This window comes from Parasteatoda tepidariorum, chromosome 2, assembly GCF_043381705.1.
Source record: "Parasteatoda tepidariorum isolate YZ-2023 chromosome 2, CAS_Ptep_4.0, whole genome shotgun sequence".
In the NCBI taxonomy this organism is placed as follows: Eukaryota; Metazoa; Arthropoda; class Arachnida; order Araneae; family Theridiidae; genus Parasteatoda; species Parasteatoda tepidariorum.
The window spans coordinates 88,803,646-88,829,737 of record NC_092205.1 but is presented as its reverse complement, the minus strand read 5'-3'; the positions used below and the strand labels follow the sequence as shown (position 1 = coordinate 88,829,737).

The 26,092-nt window shown below is 29.6% G+C and overlaps 1 protein-coding gene across 1 annotated transcript in view; it reads left to right on the top strand.

Annotated features, from left to right (window-relative positions):
- Positions 1-25,735, top strand: part of LOC107437450 (interference hedgehog) — a gene marked incomplete at its 3' end in the record, with an annotated part of 56,214 nt that extends 30,479 nt beyond the window's left edge. Inside the window, 11 exon segments of the mRNA XM_043049338.2 lie at positions 8,347-8,655; positions 10,626-10,772; positions 10,873-11,016; positions 12,681-12,857; positions 14,173-14,283; positions 15,364-15,513; positions 18,321-18,476; positions 19,835-19,969; positions 22,146-22,355; positions 24,456-24,631; positions 25,516-25,735. Coding sequence (XP_042905272.2) covers positions 8,347-8,655; positions 10,626-10,772; positions 10,873-11,016; positions 12,681-12,857; positions 14,173-14,283; positions 15,364-15,513; positions 18,321-18,476; positions 19,835-19,969; positions 22,146-22,355; positions 24,456-24,631; positions 25,516-25,735 — 1,935 coding nt within the window.
- Positions 25,736-26,092: the final 357 nt, after the last annotated feature.

Here is a 26,092-nt window from a genome sequence, read left to right as displayed (position 1 = left end):
GAAATCAGAAAACCGGAACGAAATTTGATAAATTTTCCCGCCTTTTTAAAAAAAAATTTTTTTTTTCTTCATTAGATTTCAGGATTTTTTGTTCTTTTTTTAAAGATGTTTACCTTACCATCATTTTGGAAATAATCATTAGTGTATTACTTCATCGTTTTTCTTTTTTTTTTTAAGATTATTTCTAAATATATATATATATATATATATATATTTTTTAGTTGGGTTTAACAATAAAAAAAACGGCTTTTTGTAGCGATTTAGAAAACCGGAAAAATCAATTATCCGGAATAGCGATGGTCCCGATCGTTTCGGATAATCGGTTCCCTACTGTAATTACATATTAATAATATTTGATATTTTTTATACAATTTGCTTCAACTTATTAAAGGAAAATAATATATAATATTATATAACAGGAAAATATAAGTTTTGTAGCTCCACAATTCATTGAACAACAAAATTGAATATCTTATCCTTTTTCACAATATTTTTATTAATTTGTGACATAATTTTAATAAAGAGGTTTTTGGGCAAAGCTGTTTTGGACAGGACGGTTTAAACCCGGTTTTAACCGCGGATTAATCCATTCTGTCCTAAACCTTGCCAACTCTGATTTACTTATTTATAAATAGGTTATTTATGTATAGATTATTTACTTATTTATAAATAGATAGCACCTTACTCTAAGACTCTTTAATTGAACCATTTTCCCCCCTGAAAATTCCAAAATATATATAAATGCAATATCTAATCTGGCAATATTTTCTAACAGTGTAATATCTACCACTAGACCACTATTTCAGATTCTTCATAAAAAATATGCAAATATATACCATGTATTCTCGAGTTTCAAGTTAAAGCTTTTTTTTCCAGCTTAAAGCTCCTAGTTTCATTATTTGTGAACAATGTTTTTCGGAACATTTCCACGCAAGTAAATTAAAAAGTAGTTTATATGCCTTGAAGAAAAGCTATAATTTTAAACTATAAATATTAAAATTATCTGGGCTTTTAAAAGGAAAAATATTTTTAAAATATTAATTTTAAAAAAAAACTCGCTAATTTAGTAAGATCTACGTTTATGAGAACTATCAAAATCAATTAGTTCTTAATCTTTTTTTTCTTCATATCGACGTTTTGCGCCATTTTCAAAATTAGCATAGAGAGCGCTGGCTAAACTTGACCTAACATTCGTGAATGACTCTTACAAACACGTAGCAGTTATGAAAATGACTTAATTATTCGCTGAAAAGCGCCATTTCACGTGATCCTTGGAAAAACAGCCTTAACTATTAAATATCAAGATCTCAATTTTTAGTTCAAAGGGTTATACCATGAATATTTAGCATAAAAGAAATACTACCAATAATAAATCTTAAGATTTCCTACCACAGCCATTTAGGATAAAAAAAAAAAAAAAGAATTGTATCCCTATTCTTGAGAGGAAATAAAAGCAAAACTAATCGAGTTTGAAGTCTTCTCGCAGCAACCCTTGGTAAAAAGAAGAAAAAAAAGAAAGTAACAAAAGCTGTTCTTTAGAAGTGAAGAAGTACAAAGGTTCTAATTTAGCCAGTTCCCTAATCACACGCTAGTCGCCGATAACGATTGGCGTAGAAGGGACATGGACATAAAAGTCGGAAAATGGATTCCCCACGGTCTTTTGGAATAACCATTAAAGGTTATTAAGGGATGTAATTGGAAAACAGTCAAAGGTAGACCTGGCGGATGTGCCACAACGAGATTCACATGTAATAAAAGGCAGTGCTGCTATAATGCTTGTAAATTCTAAACATTAGGTTACCCCTCTTAACTACTTCTCTCACAGCCTACTTTGCACATTATCTTTTTCTTTGAGAAATAAATAAACGACGAATGAATATTGTAATTCAAGATACACTTTTAGAAGAGTTATGGAACGTTGTGCAATGAATCTTAATATAGCGCAACTTTGCTGTAATAGCGTACAAGTTCAATTAGATTACGCGAATGCAAATGAACACAAATATTTTCATTTGCATAAGCAGTTAAAGGGGAGTATCAATAATGCTAAAACTTGCCTTTTTCGATGTACCTTTTCTAAGAATGATTTTTGGGGGGTATTTGAGATTTTATCCAGGGTGGCGTAGCGTTTTTAAAAAGTGCTTATAGGTGCTTATTTCCGATTTTCGTTTTTTAAAAGTTCTTAAAGGTGCTTATTTCCCATTTTCGTTTTTTAAAAGCCCTTAAAGGTGCTTTTTTCATTGGGGTTTTTTAAAAAGTACTTAATTTTCCCTTTTCCAAAATGAAATTTTTCCTTTACCATGTTGATTTTCTCCACGAATTACGCAAAAATACATTGTTCTATTGCAACCTCAATCTATTTCAGCCTACCATCGGTCGTAACATATGAAAACGCCATTCGTTTTACATGATTCAAAATTTCATGATTTTTGACAACTGTCAAAAACNTTTTTTTTTTTTTTTTTTTTTTTTTTTTTTTTTTTTTTTTTTTTTTTTTTGTCATGACGGTTAGAACCGTCAATAATCAAAAACTTGCCAACCCTGCCTAATTATTATTTTTTTCTAAAGTGTTTAAAAATATTTCAGAGTGCTTGAAAAGTGCTTATTTTTCTTTGAAAAATTTGGCTACTCACCCTGTTGTATGCTGTGATAATGTTTTAGCGTTAACAGGAATACTTTTTGAGTTATGAAAGATTTTTGTTCAGAAATGATGAAGCTTTTTAAAGACAACTTAAAAGTTTTTCGTTCATAATTTTTTTTTTTAAATTTCTGCTAAAGATATACAATTTTAAATAGAGGAAAAAAGTTTTTTTTTTTTTTTTTCCCCTCCCAGAGTAGTTTTTTTCTTCCATAGGGAAAGAAGTTTCACAATCTCAGTGAAACTTATTTTAAAACATTCAAGCTAGCATATATTTTATACCCCTTTGAAAACGCTGCATATATTAAGCTATATTTCTTAATTCATTAGTAATAATGAAACAAAAACTCAAAAATTTTTACAGCCGATTTAACTCATTAGATATTATTATTATCATTATTCAGAAAGATATCTTCGTATCACAATCAAATAAGGAATTATGTACTATTCATATGCAGAAAAAGTTTTGTATGATAAACTTATTGAAATAAATTACATTAAACTGGAATAAATTTTTAGCATTTTAAAAATATATATTTCTGCCGAAACTCATTGTTTACATGTTACTTTTAAAACCACAAATACTGGAATTGTGAATTTAAAGAGAATTAAACCGTAACTTAATAAAGAAAATTAAAAAATAACGATTTTAATAAACTCAATTGTTCAATTGAATCAATTTTTCTTCATAGTAAATGACAATGTAAGCAAAACTTGTGTCTAAAATGTATATAATCGTGTATAAAGAAAAACTTAACCATTGAATTTTCAATAAAATTGATAAATACCCAGGTATTTATGAATTTTTGGTATTTATCCCAAATTATTATTATTTTTTTATTGCAAAAGCACTTGACTTTACATCAAGTGCTTTTGCAATAAAAAAAAAAAATTATAAAAACCCAGATATTTTACAATCTATGGGAAACGAACTATTTTGAAAACCAAACAAATGTAGAGTAAAGGACTTCTTTATTGTTCAAAAAACAGGCTAAACGTTCTGGACCTCATGTACAGTGCGTAAAGTAAAAAGAATAGAACACCTGAGTAATTTTTGATCCCTAATGATTGGATTTTCACGTACTTGGACTCAAACTTAATGGTTCATGCGGGTGACCTCAAATATGTTACTTAATTAGTGCAGACGATATTTTGAGTCTCTAAATCAGGTATAATATTGTTCTTTCTCTGAATAAGCATACCTTTTTGTCGACGGATTTGAATTTTGGATCAGCAAAATATAGAGGCTAGCCGCAATGCGGAAAATTTACTTACTTTATAGTTGAAATTTTTTTTGATCATTATTAAAAATAATAATAATAAATAATTTTAAACAAAATTTTCTACATAATTACCTTTAGATAAACCAACTTTATAATCGTATGCAAAAAAAATTTGATTTAGCTATTCTTCGATTTCGACGATTTTTCGATTTCGATTCTTATAGATAATTCTTGAAAGGAAAAAAAAAAATTGTTACTGAACTCAAGAGTTCCCTTTACAGAGGATCAAAACTGTGATGGCATGTCTTCGGATCATCCTCTACAAATTTATTGTAAGAGCCGCGATGGCTCAGGAGATAGAGCGTTCGCCTTCCAATGAGGTGAACCGGGTTCGAATTCCGGCGATGGCTGGTCAATAAGAATTCTGCATCCGGCTTGCACCGACCACAGTGCTGACGTGAAATATCCTCAGTGATAGACGGATCATGGGTTAGAGCCCTCTTGCCGTTAGGCTAACCGTGTGGAGGTTCTCGTGGTCTTCCCCCCCCCCATGTAACGCAAATGCGGGTTAGTTCCATCAAAAAGTCCTCCACGAAGGCAAATTTCTTCCAATACTTGATCCAGGAGTTCACTTGTCTTCTGGATTGGGTTCAAAATTACAAGGCTACGGAGTTGGAACATTAATAGTCATAAGCCCAAAAATTGGGTCGCCTGTTCAACGACGGTTATAAAAAGTTATAGAATTTATTGTAAGTTATGATCTATAAGTGACATACCTCACACTACTTGTTCCATGCGTATGGATAACAGATATACTTGTGATAATAAAAAAAAATGTTAAAACCAGACCAACTTAGTTATCTTTGGTTTTTATTTTATGCCTCTTTTTTCTTCGGTGGTGAAGGGGGGAAAGAAGAAAGGGGACCTTGGATTTGACCTCAATCGGAGCCCACATTTGATGTCGGCGTTGAGAGAGATTATTAAGACGCCTTTTCCCTGACAGTTTAATGAAAACTAAAATTGCATTAATAAGAAAGTTCTTTCGCACATGGAACCTAATATGCAGCTTTTTTTTTCTTCCCTCTTTTTTTCTCTTGGCTCATTTCTCAACTTGTTCACGTAGAAAAACACAAGGCCGCACGAATTTTTATTTTTTATTATTCTTTTGCGTAAGATTGGCATCACCTGGAATTCGTATTGGAGAGATTGAGGGGATTGGTATTTTTTTTTTTATGACTTACTTATTATTTTTAATAATGGATGTGGAATTTTTATGTAAAAGTGCGGAAAGAAACATATAATAAAACAAAAATTGCGCAATAGTCATTGTTGAAATCGTTACATTTCTCCGATGTCATTTTTAAGGTACTAAATTCAAATAGATGGTATTCATGCTAGCCGCATCCGGCGACCGGTTGTGCCGCCTTAACGTAGTAACTACTTCGCATGTTCTATTTGCACCTGGTTTTTCTCACCCAATAACTCTTGCGGATTCTCTTTATTATCAGTGATTTTCGAAGCTATTCGCCAACGAAAGTAATAAGTTTAAGCGCCTTAAACCAAGCAATAACTTTTAACTATGCCGTAAAGAATTATCTGAGCTTTAGAACGGAAAAATAACTTTAAAAGTTACGAAACGTTTTTTTTTTTTTTTTTTTAAATCGCCAATTTGGCGAGATTTTTTTCTTTCTCATCCTTGAAAATAATTCAAATCATTGAACAACTCTTTTTCCCTTTGCAAATTTTTATGAGCCTGTGTAATTTAGCATCGGTGTATCTTTTTAGGTAATAACAAATTAAGTCCTTGACATTTAAACATTTGATTGATCTTTATAAATTTTTAAATTTCCCTATTTTATGAGTAGATTTCAAAAAGTAATTCTCTCATTATCAAAAGATGAGAAAAATTTGTTGTTTAAAAAAATAATTAAAAGCTTGCTAAAAAGCGATTTCTGTGCATATTTGTTTTGCCTTCAAAAGAAGTAAACTAACAAAAAATGATTACATGATAAACAGCTTGGAAGCTTTTTTCTATAATTTTAAGTGAAAACAATCAGAAAATGAACATTTAAAGGTGCATTTTTTTAAAAAAAGTATTTATTTAAGAAATAGTTTTAAAATTTGAAATCATTTAAAAATTTATTAATATCCCCCTCGTAAAATCTAAGCAGTGGAGAATAAACCTAACAAAGTAAATGTTTGCAATAGTATCACAATTTAACATATAAATGTAGGTACAGTCAACCCCGCTTAAAGGAATACCATCGGTTCCAGCCAAATCTATGCAATTAAGCGGGTTATTCGATTAAAAGGAAGGGCATTGCAATGTTCAATCTTAAATTCAAAATTTTTGTGGAAATTTACTTTTCAATGGTATTTAATGCATAGTATAACGCTTTGATTAAATAAACTCAGTTTTATGATCAATAAACAATTATAATTAAAACTGTGTTAGTACCATAAAATATAAATGTCATTTAAAATTACAATAAAAACTAATCAATGTTAGTGAAAAGTATAATATAGGTACTAAAATATTATTTGGTCCCTTCCGAAAAAATCTGTTTTTATGCCCGTTTAATTCGCCAATTTATCAAAATTATATTTTCCCTTCAATTTCTGCTAAGACTTTCATGACTTGCGAATTCCTTTATAATACATTCAGAGTTTTATTAATAGAGTACTGAGGAATTCATAACAGAACAATATTTAGTAAATATTAATAGTACTGTTCATTAAAAATTAGTCGACATCAATTAGTTGGTATTCCTGCATACCAATATTTTAAAATTATAAGCGAATTTGAGTTCTTTAATCAAATATTTCAAAGTGGGGTTTCAATAATTTTGGAAGCGAAAACACAGTGACTATGCGTCTTAGCATTAATGTTCAAAAGTAATTTTCTAGATGAACTATTAATTAAAATAAAAGAATAATAGATTGAAAATTGAAATATTTTGAGTATTTAAACATATTATTTTAAGAACTGCATTAGTATTCAATGAAAATTGGATGTTTTGAATGTGCAAAGCATAAATAGCATGACAAATAGTTGAAAATAATGAACAAATAAGGACAAAATATTTTTCATCAGGAAAATCAGAGCAATTCCATACTCTTATTATTATTAAACTATTAGTACTAAAACTTTTACTTTTTTATATGCAACCTATGTTATTTTTATATCTTTTTATCATTTCATTATTTTTGAGTATTTTTTTTTAAAAATATTATTATAATATAAAATGTATACAATATATTGCCTTAATTATATTAAAATTTGTATTGATTAAATAAATTTTTTAAAAAAAGGAAAAAAATAGGAAATGTATATTTCATAAAAATAAATTGTATACAGCTAAATAATGATATTAATTAAATAATATTGAAGTATTGTATCATTGTATTACAGACAAGCAAGGAAAGAAATTATCCTTTAACAAATATTACTGAAATAAAATTAAAATGTTTGTGTTTATTTGTATGTTAAGTTGAGTTGTAAAGTAATATAAAAGCATATGTAAAGTATTCTTTTTCTTATTATTATGTTATATTTAAAGAGCAAAAGTGGATAGTTTTGAATCATTACTGGGGACATTATATAATAGTTGAATGTTATAGTTACATATTATGAAATAGTTTACAGTGGTTCAGTTAATTTCAATTAAGGGCTGTAATTTCAGTAAAGGATTGGTAAGTTTAATTTAGGTTAATTTCATTATTCGAAATATTGCTTTAAAAAAAAACAGTGTAAATAAAAAAAAAACTTAAAAAAAAAACCTGGTTTTATACCAAAAACTATTTTTTTTAAATATGTTTTTAATTATGTTAAAATTATGCTGATAACATATAACATTTCAAAAAGATAATATCGCAAATATTAACATAATGATAATTATTGAAAATGGCATTCTCGTAACAATTGAAACATTTTATTCGGGTAGCGAAAATGTTGACTATGTAAACATATAGTGTAAATTAGTAAATTTTAAGAGAATAGCATCATACATTGTTAAAACATTGGAAAAAAATATCCTGATGGATTGTTACAACACATAGCAACACATTATTCGTACTTATCAGTTTTACGAAACAATATTCGTGTTGGCGACTCTCTTGGAAACAGCAGTTGCCTTATAGATGGTCCCTTCAACTGATAAGTACTGTTTACTGTACTGTCATTACAGTTAAGTACTGTCATTTGCTTTACGTGGAGAGGAAGACCACAAGAACCTCCCACAGCTAGCCTGAGGGCTAAGGGACTCTAATCCATTATCCGTCTACCACAGAGGATATTTGTCAGCACTGTGGTAGGTGAAATCCGGATTTATACCGACCAGCCGTCGCTGGAATTTGAACCCGTTTCACCTCATTGGAAGGCGGACGCTCTATCCCCTGAGCCATCGTGGCTCGTGTAAATTTGTTTGTAATCTTTGAATCCTATAGTGTTACTTCAAATCTTATATATATATTTTTTTCTTTCAGATTCCAATTTAGAATTTATTCAAGAACCCATATCCCGCCTGGTTAAAACAAGTGAGGGTCGTGCAGTTTTTCGATGCGAGGCATCTCCACCTGGTGCAGAAATTCTATGGTCATTTAAGGGTGGACCACTTCCTCACAACCGCTGGATTAAAGTTTCTGATCAAAAATTAACCGTTCTTTTTGGGAAAATGGACAATTCATCGAGATCTGCACACTTCTTAGAATTCTTCAGTGATGCTTATTTTCAGTGTGAAATCCGATTTAAAGGAAAAGCTTTAGTCAGCCCTCCCGCAAACTTATACATTGCAGGTAATCATTGTTAAAAAGGTTTTATAAAAAATATTGTCTGTTTTTAAAAAATGAATTGGATTAAGCGTGTATGCAGAGCTAAATTTGCTGGACAGGTTTGCCAAGTGAACTTATTCACCTTAACATCCCGAGTTTTTCACTTTGAACCTATTGGAACTTGAATCAGAAGCAAGCCCAGTCTAAGGTGGGTTAACTGCAATGATTTTTATTTTGAAACCATCGTTGAATAGCTGACCCAAGTTTTGAGTTAGCAGTTTCAAATATAGCCTTGTAATTTTGAACCCAATCCAGAAGAAAGGGAAATCCTGGATCCAAGTATTGGAAGAAATTCTCCTTTGTGGAGTACTTTTTGATGGAACTGACTTGCATTTGTGTTATATAAGGAGGAAAACATCCTGTTGTTAGCCTGACAGCAAGGGGACTTTAAACCCTGATCCATCTACCACTGAGGATGTTTTACCCCGTGACAGAATCGTGGTGCCACAGCGACATTGTCGCAGAAGGCTACTGAGTTCTTGCAGAAAGATTTTTCCTTTGGGAAGTAAAAAATTTTGACTTTCTTTTCTGCAGAAATTTTTGAAAGATTTTATCTTCTCAGACTTATATTCAAAAGATGCCTTTCTGGCACATTGGAGTAGAAAAAAAATGTTTATGATTTTTCTATTCTCATTTGAGAAAAAGGAAAAATGAAGAATAATGAAGTTAAAAAATTTTTTCTTTATTGTAGAAATTTTCATTCTATTTTTTCATACAGTTATCACTACTAATTTCCACATAGCTTTGAAAATTCGAAATTTTTAATGCAATATTATTTATTAAAGCAACTGAATCTCGAAATGAAAACACACATTTAGTAACCCCTTTTAGAAGAGTCCAATTTGCATGATTTCGACGGCATTAATTTTGTTTTCTGTACTTACTGCTACAAGTCAAACCTAATAAAAAGAAAACTGTAAGTGTTATTCTATAAATGTCTTAATACGATCAGCGCTTACATACGCATGTGAGACCTAGACCATGTGACCCGTGGATATGAAAATATGATAGCTAGATTTGAGAGAAAAATACTGTGAAGCATTTTTGGTGGAATAAGTAAAAGCGGTACCTGGTTTAGAAGAGCAAACACAGAACTTTACAAAGCATATAAAGAACCTGATGTCATTAAATTTATCAAAATTCAAAGGATTAATTGGGCAGGCCACATTATAGGAATGGAGGATAGCAGGACAACCAAAAAAGTTTCCAGTGCTAGGCCAACAGGTACAGGAAAAAGAGGACGGCCAAACCTAATATTTTTAGACTGTTTTGAAAAGGACCTACAGGTTTTAAGGACAATAAATTGGAGAACCTTGGCTAAGGAAAAAATGTCTTGGTATAGGCTTGTTGAGAAGGCCAAGGCCCATCCTGGGCTGTCGTGTCAATGAGGAAAAGAAGAAGTTACTGATACAGATTTCACAATTTTTTTTGTGATGATGAATTATAAAATGTGAAAAAGGAAATAGTGTGTTATCTTCCTACAAAATGCGAAAGTATCGCCCTAATAATAGCATAAAAAATATTAAATATTCAATTAAAATTTTTTTTTTATTTGATCTGATTTTATTTATTTTAAAGTTAGCGCTTCGCTTACTTTAAATTAGCAACATGTATATTTGTTATTTTAAGTATCTTGCAGAAAGATATTAATATTAGTGAGGTATGTTACAGAAAGCCCAAAAAAATTTTGCCACCAGGCTTACATAATTTTTCTAAATTGCAGCACAATGTATTTGTAAGTTTAAAAATTGATTTTTAATGAGGTAACTTGAAAGAAATCCAGGCTTTTTTTTCCTCAGAGACCCAGTTATTTAAGTGTTTAGACTACTTTTACATTTTTTAAATAGTTATACTGATTCTTTTAAGAGATTTTATTTCCATTTATAGTTACACATGTTTTTATTTGAAATAAATAAGAAAAACTTTTATTTTAGTTTTGGATGACTTTCCTCCACAACCTCTTCTGCACATCTCTGCAATTGTTGGTAACACAGCTGTAATTCCATGCGATCCACCTCATAGTATTCCCACAGTTGTCACGGAATTTTCTTTCAACAATAAAATCATCGACAGAACTACAGGTATATAAATCGACATTTTTTAGTTATTTGAAATTGTAGGAGTCATTAATTCTTGTAGTTATTTTATTAATATCATTGATTTGTCAATGTTTTATATTAGGTAATAAACATATAATGCCATCTGGAGATCTACAGATTTTTGATGCTAAACGTGAAGACTCGGGTGAATACATTTGCATTGCAAATAATCCGTATTTGGCTGAAAGAGTGAAGTCAAAGCGAAAAATCATTCTGCACATAATAGGTAAAATTTACTTATTTTTATCTGATATTTCAGTACCACTTTTTTTTAAAGAGTCTTTTACTACCTTATTTATGTAATAATTCGTAAATAAAGCAAAAAAGCTTTTATTGGCTTATGTTAAACTTATAGCAGACAATATGCCTAGATAATGCTCTCAAATTTAAACTAAATATGCATGAAAAATAGTTTAATAAATACAAAGTTTTAAGTAAACAATGTACAAATTATGAAAATTAGTAACTTTTTTTATTTGCAATGTTGTTTCCCTGGCAGCAAAATAACTTGGAAACTCATTAGGCCAATATTCACCATTCTTGGATCAACAAGGTTTTAAAGGGACATTATTTTGCCAATATTGGATCGCTGTAGAATTGTCCGATGCATCTGATATTTTATTGCCCTTATTTCGTCAATATCGACCCTATACAGATTGTTAAGTTGATCCGATATTTTATAGCCTTATTCAGCCAATATAAACCCTACATAAAATTGTCCGATTGCCCCGATATTTCATAGCCGTTACTCAACCAATATAGACCTTATATAGAATTGTACAATTTACCCGATATTTTAAAGTCGTTATTCATCCCGTCTTCTGAATCCCACTCTAAAATATTTTCATTAGTTCAAATTCTGCTTTATCAATCTAATTTTTAACTCTTGCTAAAATCATCTCCAGGGATGCTGTTGTTGTTGACGTATGCCATTAAGGTAGAGGGGGTGCGATTGTTCTTGTTTTCCAGTGGCGCCATCTATGGCCAAGAATTCGACTTCTGCCACACCCATACGTAACACCCGTTTATAGGGCGGACCCATTCATTAATTCATCCACAGATCGTAATTTTGATCGGAATCAGAGAACGATCAATCTCCAATTCAGTACCCCCAGAGGTTTGATATTTGTTATGGGAACATGGAGGACTTTGAGACTCGACAGATTTAACGTGCATCAGTCATCATTTAGTACATGGGGATTCTTCCAGCCGGCAAGGATCGAACCCACGACCACTTTAACATGGGCCCAGTGCCCTACCAACCAGGCTATCCCTACCTCAGTGATGCTGTAAAGACAGTGTTTAATGGTTCTAAGCCTACTCTTAAATGGAGCCCAAGTGTAGCTTAAGTAATCTGTTTTTTAACATCCTGCAATTTAAAGAATAAGAATAAATTTTTAAGATCCTTTTCATCCATTAGTTTTCTACACCCAATCGCACCATATTACCCTCAAAAGCCGTATAATGAATGAAAGCAATTTTTCCTTTTTTATAAATATGTGTGTTTAATTGTTCTATTAATTAATTAATTTCAAGATATTTTGATCAGCTGAGAGTTTTAAGACAAATTGCATTTACGCAGTGATTTTCATATTTCATAATAAATAACTTATTTACATATTGTCTTGTTGTTAGCTTAAGCTTAATCATAACCTTTATGTAATGACCAGGGATGTAGTGTTCCTGGTGAGTCTTATGTATTTTTATGTAATTAAAATGGGGGAGGGGAAAGAGAATTTTCAAAATTTTAATTTTAATAATGCAGATGTAACCATCACCACTAATTGGATACATTTTTAGTAACCAAAATAACAAAGTTTGTTTAATATTTATAATGCTTATGGGGAGAAAATGAATTTATTTTTCTTTATTTTCCTGTTTCTTTTTCAGAACCAACTGAGTTTAAGGCGGTATCATTAGTTAAAACTCCTTCTTCCAAAGTTTCTGCTGCCCTTGGTAGAAATCTGACTTTAGAGTGTGCAGCAGCTGGTAATCCAAAACCTACAATACGTTGGAGAAGAGATGACGATAAAGAACTCTCTGATGAAAGATATCAACAACAAGGAGGTAACAATACTCTCTCTCTTTATAAATATAAAATGTATTTTACATCATGATGCGTAGAGTTTTTAAAACGTGCTTAATTTTCCCTTTTCGAAAATGAGATTTTTTTCTTTATCATGCCAATTTTCGCCATGTATTATACAAAAGCGTGCTTTTCACATTGTTCTATTCAACCTTTTCACAATTCATTCCTCCACAATCTATTTCGGCGTACCGCCAGTCCATAACGTATGAAAGAGCCAATCATTTTACATGTTTGATGAAATACTTGGGAGTTCGCATGTGTGTCTCCTGAGCTGGGTTCGGAGAGATTATTCCACTCTCATGTGCAGCTCTTCTCATTGCATGAAGCTGTAACTTCTCAGCCTCGTCTTAATTTATTCACAAACTGTTGAATATATCATTCACTAGAGAAATTTCATGAACTCTTTTCTCCTCACTGTAGACTTCTTACATTGGGACTCTTATTTCTCATCTTATTCTGAAGAAATTTTTTTAAAACTCTTTATTTCAGCACTGTAGACTTTTACAGATGACATTTAATCTTCTTTTTATATTTCTTTTCAAAATTCCTGTTATCTATCCTCCTTGAGAGTTTTCACAACTTCCGATTATTGTCAAAATCTTCAGCTTATGTTTTTGTGTTACTCATCTGTTACGTAATCCAAATACTGTATTTTATTTGTAACCATCCTCCCTTATTTCTTCTTAAATTCCACACTTTCAGTTAAAAAAAAGAAAAAAGGAAAGGAAAAAAAAGTTTTTATTTTATTTTAAATATCATGTTAAGTAGAAAAATTAATACCGCTGACTGGACCCGTTCCTAGGCTGGAGTAGAGCTGGACTAGTGGCCAAGTCCTGGGCTATATGGTTAAGGGTTTTTCGTAACGTAGGTACATGCTCAGGGTTTGGAGGAGAGAAGAAAAAAAGCAATTAGAGAAAGGCCGGAACAAGCCGAAAAAGGGCGTCTAAAAAGTTTGGCGGTCGATTTCTGAAACCAATATTTCTACATAATTTTCATGCAGTAGCTCCTGCATTAAAAATTGAGTTTGAGAAAGTTGGTACTCAAATCAAGGACTGTTTAGTTTAAAGGTTTATGATTGTTTGTACCGAGTAGCACATTTTTTTACAACCAACAAAATTTTCTAAATTCTGAATGTCATAAGTTTTCTGGTCGGTTTTTATATTGTAACATTTTTCTCTTTGAAATAAATTCTCATTTAGAACATAAATAGATTTTTAAAAAAATAAGATAAAAAAGGAAGAGTATATTATATGTTTAATTTTCTTATGTACAATGTTATTTCTGTTCATTTAGGGAATCTTCAAATAATGAACATAAAGCGTGTTGATGAGGGAACTTACTTTTGTGAAGCTTCAGACTCTATGGGAAATCAAGTGTTTAAAAGCTGCAATCTTGAAATTCAAGGTAACACTAATTTTTGCAGTTTTTTTGTTTCAGATTATTTTCCAAAATTTTTTTTTTTTATTATGTATTGAACTCTAACATAGTGTGTAGCTTTTTTAAAAAGTGCTTATAGATTTTTACTGCTTATTATGCTTTGCTTTGTTTGCAAAAGCTTTGTTTTCACAATTCATTCAAACACAATCCATTTGGGCATACCGTCGGTCAGTACTGTATGATAGCGCCAATCATGTTACATGTTCGATAAAAAATTTGCGGGTCTGCATGTGCGTCTGCTGAGCTGGTGCCGGTGAGATTATTGCACTCTCATGTGCAACTCTGCTTTATTTTACAAGATATTCTCAATTTCAGGCTTCATTTTCCACCCTCTGGAATCAAACCAAAAAATCTCTTGATCATTTTATGGTGGCTAATATAATGAAGAAAATCGTTCTTAGTCAGAAACTAATTATTTTATTGTGATCATGTAAAGTCTTTAAAAATTGTTTTGCATTTTGTTAATGCATAGAGTGCTTAAAAAGTACTTTAAAGGTGCTTATTTTTTGTTGAGAGATTTGGCTACGTACCCTGTCTAAGTAATTCAAGTCTAAAGGTGAATAAAAAATGTATAGTATTCTTGGAAAACTAGGATAGGGTTATCACCCTAAGAATCAAATCTACAGTCAAGCATAAAATGCAAGGAAAAATGTAGAACCCCGGTTTTATGTTGTTCATCTCGTATGTAATCCTGCCTCCTACGTCATTTTCTACCTGTCCATGAAAATTGCCTATACTGATAATGTTAAATTATCCCTGATTTTATATTACTTAATAATCCCACTAATTAAAATAATCCCACTAATCCTTTTACCCTTAATTGCTTACCCATTTTAATCGCATGTAATGGTGTGTTACCTCTTAATATATTATGTATAATATGTACGGGGAATTTTTTTGTCCACATTAGAGTGGCAACCCTAGAATAAATTTTTTTTATTGTTATTGTTATTGATGCTTCCAAAAAAGACTTCTTTGTTGGTAAAATTATTTCTCTAAAAACAGAATTTAAATAGTTAATAGTGTTTTAATTTTACCTTTGTTTAGAAACACCCCAGATTTCAAGAGCACCAAATGATGTTGTTGTTGAAGTGGGCCACAACTTCACTTTACACTGCCAAAATAGAGGTCATCCCAAACCTTCTCTGAAGTGGGTTCACAATGGAAGAGAAATGACAGACTCAAAAAATAGAAAAGGTTTGTTTTTCTCTATATATGAAGGGAGAGCATTTCAGTGATAAGTTACATTTTAAAATTATTTAGAAGAATGTTAAAAGCACAATTTCCTTGTAAGCAATAAAGTGTAAATTTTTTATGTTTAAATTATTGCCTAATATTATGGTTGAGTCTTAGTATGTAAAAATAAGATCATTTGATCAAAAGTTATTCATGGTGTCCACTTTTTTTTTTGTGTACAGGGTATCCGCGCACCTGTAAAGTCATGAAAAATCATGGAATGTCATGAATTTTGGTATTGAACAAAATTTGTCGTGAAATGTCATGATTTTAACTATTTATTGAAGAAAATCATGGAAAGTCATGAATTTAGGTAGCTGAAAAATCTAATTTTTAAAATGGAATTTAAAAATACTCCCCCCCATTTCATGGTGCTCCGAATATCTGAATTTGTAATAAAATCCTCACTTACAGTCATATTTTATTAAAATATAAAATGCTTTCATCATGTTCTTTCAAAGAATGGAGAAAAAAAAGCATTATTTCTGGAGCAAATTATCTTTTAAACTTCTGTGATTTCAGAATTTTTGTTATTACAGTAGGGAACCGATTATCCGGAACGATCAGGACCATCGCTATTCCGGATAACTGATTTTTCCGGTTTTCGGAATCGCTACAGAAAGCCATTTTTTTATTGTCAAACCCAACTAAAAAAAAAGAAAAAATATTTAGAAATAATCTTAAAAAAAAGAAAAAACAATAAAGTAATACACTAATGATTATTTCTAAAATGATGGTAAGGTAAACATCTTTTAAAAAAGAAAGAAAAATCCTAAAATCTTATAAGGAAAAAAAAAAATTTTTTTTTTTAAATGGCAGGAAAATTTATCGAATTTCATTCCGGTTTTCTGATTTCCGGATAAAAGGTTCTGTACTGTATTTTTATTTTATCAATTTAAAATTCTAGCTGAAGCAAGCCAGTCATTGGCAAATTTTTTTTATTTCGAAATGAGAACATAAAAATCAGGAGTATTTCTTTCCTTTCGGATGAACAAGAAAAGTATCTTTGGAATATAATTCTACAGAAAAAAGTTATTTGCTTTTGTATTTTTTTTCCAGCTATTTTATTGCTTCAGCTCTTTCTTTACTCTGTTTTTTTTAATTTAAAATCTTTAAATATGAGGATGCAGAGTATAACAGTTTTGGTTATACCTATCATTTCAATTTATGTTATTATAATGCGTTTTTAAATTTCTTGTGTATTTGTTAGAGAAAATAGTAACTTACAAGGGAAACTAGGGAAGTGTGACTCGCCAATTTTGAAATTAACTAGTGGGATGTATGCCTTATGAGGAATAATTTTAGGCGGCAACATTCGTTTCGGCCCATAGAAGGTCCTGTGAGAGATAAAAAATAATTCAATATATAGAAAAATCGGTATTTTATTTGCAGACTATTAGTTATTGTAATTGTCTCATAATCCAATTAATTGGATAATTAATTAATTTGCTAATTAATAAATTAATCAGAAAATTAATTATTAATTAATTGTTAATTAATTATTAATAATTAATTGATTTGCAATTACATACTCCAATTAATTTGGAAAGTTTTTTGAAAAAAAAATTTTAAAAAATTTGATGTCAATTTTTTTTTTTTTTAAATTAACCTAACAGGTTTTTCTGAAAAACTACAGATATATAAAATTTTCGAAATCAATTTTGACAATAAATATGCATTATATAGTACGTGAAAGTACCACAAAATTAATTGGAGTATGAGACAATTACAATAACTAATAGTCTGCATTGAAGTAATAAAATACCGATTTTTCTATATATTGAATTATTTTTTATCTCTCACAGGACCTTCTATGGGCCGAAACGAATGTTGCCCCTTAAAATTATTCCTCATAAGGCATACATCCCACTAGTTAATTTCAAAATTGGCGAGTCACACTTCCCTAGTTTCCCTTGTTAGTTAAGTCATGAAAAATTCTAGGAATTAGTCATGGAAAGTCATGAATTTGAAAATCTAAAATGTAGCAGATACCCTGTATGTACATTATTTTATGCAGATCTTGTAACAATATGATGATGCATAATTTCAAATTGTTCTGTAGAGTACATAGCTGCCAACTCACTTGTTTCTCCTTGTCTACTGGTTTAATAAAAATTCTCCTGGTTTTTGTACATTTTTGAAAATTCCCTAAAATTTAGAATTTTTGCACAGATTGTAGCTTGCTTGAATATTTAAATAAGTATTACTAATACATAATGAAGTTATAAAAATCAGTTTGATACTTTTTTTGTTTGAAATATTGAGTTTATTTTTATTCAGAACTCCCTTTTTAAATTAATTAAGGAATCTTTTAACTATCTCTAATGAATTAAATGCCATGCACTATTTTAAATTACGAGTAAACATGGTACATAACATTTCAAGTTCATTTAATGTACTTGTACTGCAAAAGTGCAATATTACTGCAACAATATTGCAGTTTTTCTATTTTATTGACTATAAAAATCCTTCAAATCCTCTGAGTCCTATTCAGTACATTTTGCAACAATTATCTTGAAACTTACATTATTTCATAAAGTCTACTGGATTTTTCCCATCCATGTTTGTAGCTATGAGAGTGCATTCAATGAAAATTTTAATTTTTATGTTGGCAATAAGTTATTTCTTTGTATTATAGAAATTTCAGAAACTATTAAATTACCAAACTGAATATAAGTAACCCTTAGACATAAAAATGTTAACTTTATAGTGCCCCATACTTTATTGTGTTACCACATTTAACTTATTCAATTCAATACTGATTGCAGGAGCTCAGTTAATAATACAGAATGTCCATCAAAAACATGCTGGTATATACCAATGCATGGCCACCAATAGTCTAGGAACTGCTATGGCATCAGCAACTGTTACAGTTACATCGGGAAATGTATCCCTTGATTTTGGTTATGATGATGAGGAGGAAGGTATGTATATGAAAAGAATTATTTACAGGTTTTAATTTATTTTATTTGTAACTGTTATTTTTCTTGAGTGTTATTACTGAGATGTCATTTTTAATGTACTACCACAACATTAAATTATAGTATTGCCTGAAACATAACTTTAATATAATGGGTTTTTATTTTTCAAAACATGACAGAGTAAAAAAACATCATGAATTTACTTGCAAACTTTTTAATTTGAATCGAATTTAATATGCTAAGCAATTTAGTTTCCTCTCTTGTAGATTTCAACTTAAATTAAGCTGGTGAAGTTAAAATTTGCTGACGAAGAGAAGAGAATAAATACTATGCCTAATTCCCATTAGTTGGGTAAAACATTCAAATAAAAATAAGTTAAAAAAAATATAGCAATGCTATCAAATACTTAATAATTCTACAATACCATAATTTATGAATGTGTGTGAATATGATCAATTTATGAATGTTGTATTTTCAGACTTCAAAACCTTACAACTCAGTTAAAAGAAATTTAAGGAGTTCTAGTAATTTTTTAAAATAAGTCTTGGTGTCATTTACACTCGTTCCAATTTTTAGAAAAATGTAAATTAATAAAAGTTTTTAAAGATTTCAGTAAGCTTAAGTTTAGATGATATAAAGTACTTTGTTCTTAAGAATCGAGAAAACAATGGAAAATAATAAAGATAAATAAAAAGAGAAGAAGAAAAATTATTCAAATAAAATATTTAAAAAAATTATCTATATGTATATTAAATTGTCGGAAAACAAAAATTTGATAAGATGTAATCTCTTCATCAGCTCACACGATTATATCTGCAAAAAAGAGTGCTTTCTAATATTGTATCAATATAGCCAAAGCAAAATATATCAATATAATAATGTAAGGAGCACTAAGAAAATTGTAGCAAAATAGAACACATTAATTAATAAATATATTACTAAAAAACAGATAATGAAATGTAAAAAAAAAATAAATAAAAAACGAAATCTATAAAGCGAGTAACGAATTCAAATGAACTTACGTATGCCAAAATCTTTCTAGAAAGAATAAAAATATTTTCGTAATAAGATTGCCAGATTACAAAATATGAAAACGAGTGCAAATAGAGTTAAAAGAGTAAATAGAGGTATTTTGTTTTATATCGCGTTCTTACTGCCTTGTTATTTTAAAATTTGTGTTATTTAAGAAACCTTCGTGTATTGTTGAATTTCTGTTTCATAAATGTATCGTTAATACTTTGTTTAAATAGTTAATTTGCTGTTTTGTTAACCGAGGCTTTATTTAAAATGGTTTATGTAGGTAATAGTAAATATGTATACGATAAAAACATAACATTTACTATTATATCATTTTAATATAGATAGGGAAACCAGGAATCCATATCATTCTGATAGGGAAAGGTTTGATGATCAAAATTCTGATGATTCCAAAAGATCCAAAGATCACAATTCTGATATTGGAAAAAGACACCACAAAAAGAAACATTTTAAAGGAGGTAAATGAAGAATAACTATTTCTGTTATTTTTGTTTTTGCACAAAATAATTTTTCAATTAGTATGTTAACTATTAATTACTAACTTTTAATTACTAACTATTAATTACTAACTTTTGATCAAATGATCTTATTTTTCATACTAAGACTCAGCCGTAATATTAGGCAATAATTTAAACATAAAAAATGTACACCTTATTGCTTACAAGGAAATTGTGCTTTTAACATTCTTCTAAATAATTTTAAAATGTAACTTATCACTGAAACTATTAGTATGTATTATTAGCATTAGTTAATATTTTTATTATGGATCAAAATTATTATACTGTTGGATTTAACGGACTTCCCTTTGGCGAATTTCTCTATTTTGCAATTTTTTTGAGGAACCTAGTAAATTTTAGAAATTTCTTTATAAAATAACTTCCAAATAGCGTCATGAATTTTGTATTTAATGAATTTTTCTTTAATATCCACTTTCCTTATCTCCCAAAATAATTCAGAACATTTTAAACATGTTAATGCATTTTATTTGGGAAATTACCTTGAATTGATTTTCGCAGCCACTTAATTTTTAGAAAAAAGCAGTAAAATCTCTTTCCCTTTTTGTTTGCATTTCAAATGAAAAACTCAGACAAAATGGATTTTATCAGTAACAATTAAACTTAAGAGCGCATGGGGTAAGAATGTTTAAAATTACTTTTATAATAAATGTAGCTGTAATTTTATACATAAATTTAGCTTTTTGTTTGGTTGAAAATGTATGTAGCTTTCCATGCAGATTTCTTTTATGTTTATAAAATAAATAGTAGATAATAGTTAACAAAATAAAGATGTATAATTTTTTTTAAAATTATGTATAGTGTTTATGAATTTAAAACCTGTTTTGTGTTGTTAAAGTATCTCAAAAGGTTTTATACTTAGAAAACGATATTTCTGCATCAACGCTGTTTTTAGGAACCAACAAACTTCGAATTGCCACTTTTGCCCATTTTGGAGCGTTCGGTCTTTGATTTCCAAAACTCGATCGATTTTCCTTCACCAACGTGCAATTCCTTGACCGTTGCTTTGTAAGAAGTAATTGCTGTGAAAACTCAAACATTCTACATTCAAACTACTAGTTACAAGTCCCTACTAACTACTAGTCCTCCCCCCCTCATCTAAGAAACTGATCCATATTTAAGAAATCAGAAGAAGCCACCTAGGAAAAATTAACTGGATATGTAGAAAGGCAGTAGAAATTTCATTGCCAGGTGCAATAGCATGTATAACAATTTTTCTGTCAAAGATTTGATTTATAACATTTTCCTTCTTTTGTGATTCCAATTTCTTTTGTACTCTTACTGACTTCAGGAAGGTAATTACCCTCCCTAAGTGTAGAAAAACCACCTTAGTTGACAAGATTGTGATTATCTCTTATCTATTTTCATGTCATTTCGCTATTGATTCACTCCCCTAAATATCTAATCAATTTTACATGTTCAATTTAAGTTTCAGGAAAATAAAAAATTCTGTTTAATAAAAATAATAAATAAAAAATGGAAGAAAAAAATTCAAATTTTAAGCAATTTTCGAGCAAGTCAAGACATATTGAAAAATTCACGGATTTTAGGAAAAAAGATGACAATTTCGCGAAAATTCGCGCCGCGACAAACCTGCAGCCCTAATCATAAGTTAGAAAAATACTGCTACTGCTCTAGACCATGTTTTCAATAGGAAAAGTCCAATGGCCTAAGATTCGGGTTTCATAAAAATGTCAGAGAATTGATCCGGGTTACAAAGTCTCCTCATTTTCGGATCAGCATTTATTATAAAAAAATTTATTTTGAACATAAATAATTATTTATTTATTCTTAAAATTATTATTTATCATATTTATTATTATTAATTAATGTTTAATCAAATAAAATGCAACTTAAAACTATCCTTATTTTATTTGTATTTTTGTTTCATTGAAAATATTTATGTCTGAAAATATCTTCTTATTGAAAGTCAACCTCTTTGTTTTATAGAATTTATTTTGAATGTTATTTCAAATTTGATTTAAAAATTTCAGTATAGTAAAACTTCGTTGTAGGAAGGACCTTTAATTTTTCCCAATATTGGCTTTATATTTATTGAATTTTTTTTATTGTATTCCTTGTAATTAAAGCATAGTCATTTCTCTATTTTCTAATGCAGTAAAGTTGATCCCCCCATCTAAACCTGAAATAAATCGATTGTCAAATACATCTGTGATGGTAAGATGGACAGCTGCTGATGGAGGACTTCCTATAAATTTTTATAAACTGCAATACAAGGAGGTTGGACGTCGTAAAACAAATTGGATGACGATTGATGAAGATATTGCTGCTCATATACACTCTTATGCTGTTGTTAATCTTAAAACTGGTAAGGATCTCATTTAATTTCAATGTTCACTCCTTAAAACTTTTAATTTTTGTTATATTTTTTGCACTTTCTGAGGTTAAATTTGAAATGTAATAGAACAGGGAGAATTGGGAAAACCTGGAGAATACAGTGTATTAAAAAATTATCTATAATAACGAAAAATGCAGGCAATTTTGAATTTTTCCTTATAAACTCTCAAAGTGCAAATTATGGATTATTTACAGATAGTTCAGCTACACTATGCTATTTCATTTGCTGTATTATTATTATTTTTTTTTTATGTATGTTGAACTGTTCTTTATTTTTCTAATTTTTTCCAGCTATTAGAACTAGTATTAGTTATACTAATAAAGCTCACATTTGCACTGAGACTTACTGTTTCCCCTTAATATATTGTGAATAATATATACAGGAAAAACACAGAGAACTTTTTTTCCTGATTTGAGTGGCAACCCTGAGCAATTGCAAAATTTATGGGGGAGGCTCATGATTTCAAAGAGAATTTTCCTTCATAATTTTTTGGATCTCGCTGACCCAGACAATTTTTATCATTGGATTATGGAATTAATATTGTTTACTAAATATTCCTTATTGTAATACAATATCTCAATATAACAAAAAAAAATGAATTAATGATTAATGTACATGAATAATCTATCGAAGCGCTATAGTTAACTTGCTATAACTTAATCAAATATTAACTCTTTTATCTTTAAATAAATTTCTTTTTAAAGGTGACAATGTTTTCGGGAGCCATGAGCCTTACTTAAAAAAACAATAACAAAACAAAGAGACAGTTCAAACTAAAATTAAGTACTTCTTTTGTACTGTATAAAAATAAAATTAGTATCATCAGGGGTCTGTTTAGAGGAAATTTGGGTCTGTTAATGGACCTTTCACAAAATATCTTTTCATAAAAACGGACCCTTCACAAAATATCTTTTCATAAAAACGGACCCTTCACAAATTTGTTTATCATCATTATTGTTTTGTTAATCGAATAAAGCCTTCCCAGGGNGGGGGGGGGGGGACTGTTCGAGACAAACTAAGTTTGCCTAAGTTTAAATTCCAAATGTAGTATTGTAAGAAAATATTTCTACCATTACTAACATTGTGTGTGCATTCTTATTAATATTAAATCATAATTTTTTTGTAAATAAGTAATTTATCAAATTATATTTATTCATAAAATCAATTACTAGAATATTATGTAAATAAAAATTAATTTCTGGCAATTTGTTAAATAAAATATTATAAATTTAAGAATTGTTTAAGTTTACTTAATGCGTAACACATTAAAAGTGATACATTACTAAGTTGTGTTATTTAAAATCTGTCAATTGAAATTATTAAAAATGTGAGTGATTTTGTTTCCATTATTCATTCTAAATGAATATTCCGTGTTGAGCAGTATAGGCTAAATACCAAATATTTGTATGTTGCATCTCTAATATAGTAGCAGCAATTGTTGAGCAGAATCTTGTATCTATTTACAATTTCAAAACTTCTTGAAAAGGTTTTTAGCAATTTTTGCAATAGCAGGACCCTATTTGCACAAATTCACAATAGAAGGATCCTGGTTGAAAGAATGTGACTTAATGCTTATTTTATATTCACAAATTATGAATAGTTTTTTCACAATTTTACAAAAACAGGACCTTTCACAAAATATCTGGACAGACCCCTGATTATATATTTGATTTAGTAAGTATGTTTAAAATTTCGTAATCTATATTCGCAAACCTGTTGTAACTTGCAAACATCGCTGCCTTTTTGTGTGTAGGAAAGTTCAGAGTATGTTGAGTGCAAGTATGAAAATTCCCTGAATGTTTCTTTGCCTATATTAAAAGAACGAAAAAATATCCTTAAATGTTATGAGCCTACTCTCAAGAAAACAAAATTATTTTAAAAATAAATTAAAAATCAACCTTCCAACATTAAGTCAAATTTTATTCTCTGTCTTTTCAAATTCAAGTTTTGAAAGCTTTAATCCAATAAAATTCTTAAGTATTGTTATCTTAATTTTCCTTCTGGTTGTAATTATAATTTAACAGTTCTTCAAAGTTACTTCCATATGACATTCTTGTTTCCATATTACAGGCGGAGCTTATCGTTTTCGTATAGCTGCAGTCTATTCTAACAGCGACAACAGAGATGGACCGATATCTGATAAGTTTGTTTTAGTGAAGGACACTCCAATGGAAAAACCCTGTGTTATACCTATTATTACCTATGCTGAAGCAGTTAGTCAATCTGCTATTACATTGCAATGGGAGGTATGATATATTGAATGCAATTACTATCTGAGTATTTTATTTCTTATGCATTTGTTTGATCAATTATGCATTTATTCCTTCCTGTGCTGAAGCCCAGTATTTTTCTTTATTGTTTTAAATTAAATGTTTTATCATTTGTATAATTTTGCATTTTTCAATTAATTGAAACTTGGCACTTGTTTTTTTTAAAGTCAGGATGGGCTTTTTTTCTGCCTCTTTTCAATGTGCTGATAATAGTGAAACCAATTAGCTTATATAAATCAAAGATGCACTGAATCTTCAGTCTATTACTTGGTATTCAGCTCCTTTAGATGACTATTTGATTAAAATATTTTTTTTTTTTACTTCAAAATATTTTGGTTATCAAATAATCTGTAGAGCTAGGTAATTAAATTTTTATGGTCTGAATGCTTACTTTTTCTGCAAAGTTATCAAGTTGTTAATTTATAGGTAAATAAATATATTATCATACTTAATTTTTTATTTATATATACTATTATTTGTCAGTTTAAACTCCAAATTTTTTTTTGCATTTAGTGATTATCGTTGATCTGTTGCCATATTTTGTATTGTAATTTTAATATTTAATAATCAGACCAGCAAAGGCCTGGCCAGGTCCCTCAGTTGTGTGTGTACCTTGTAAATCAGAATTCTCTCGGGGATTTTACTCTGATGAGGGATTAAGCATCCTTCATGCTCAATATTGGACAGTACATATAACCAAATATTATAAGTTAATTTCTTTTTTATTTAATCTCTTTTTTGATCTAAAATCATTTAAGCATTGTAATAGTTTATATTCTCAACAATTTCTTAGAAAAACTTTTCTATTAGGTATAAACAGTTTTTTTCTATATTGTTCATAATAAATCTATACATTTTAGTATCAGGAAGTGGATTCTATTCAGACTGATGGTTTCTTCATACATTATCGGGCGACACACATGGCTGGAAAATATTTGAAAGTGTCAGTGCTGGGCTCTAACACTCGATCTCACATAATATCTCATCTTTTGCCAGACACAGGATATGACATAAAGATGCAAAGCTTTAATCGTGCTGGCACTTCTGATTTCTCAAATATCTTCACTGCTAAAACTAAGGGTATGTCTTTTAAACTTTTAGATTTAGCAATAAACTGTATGCTTCTCACCTAAATTTATTTAACAGAATGAAAGTTTTCTTTAATAAATAATATATAACTTAAAGTTGTAAACGAACTTAGTATTAATTATCGCTTAGCTACTACGTAACACTCTTTGTGGGCTAAGTAAACAGGGATATTTGATTATAACAAACACTTTTAACTGTTGGTATTATTTAAAATTGATGATATGGAACCTAATATGCGTGTTTAATGGAACCAATTCAATAATTGCCCAACAATTTTAAGCAGCGGTTCATTCCAAAAAGATGTTCCGTGGAACTCTACGGCAGAGCTCATTCTAGGCAGGGTAAACA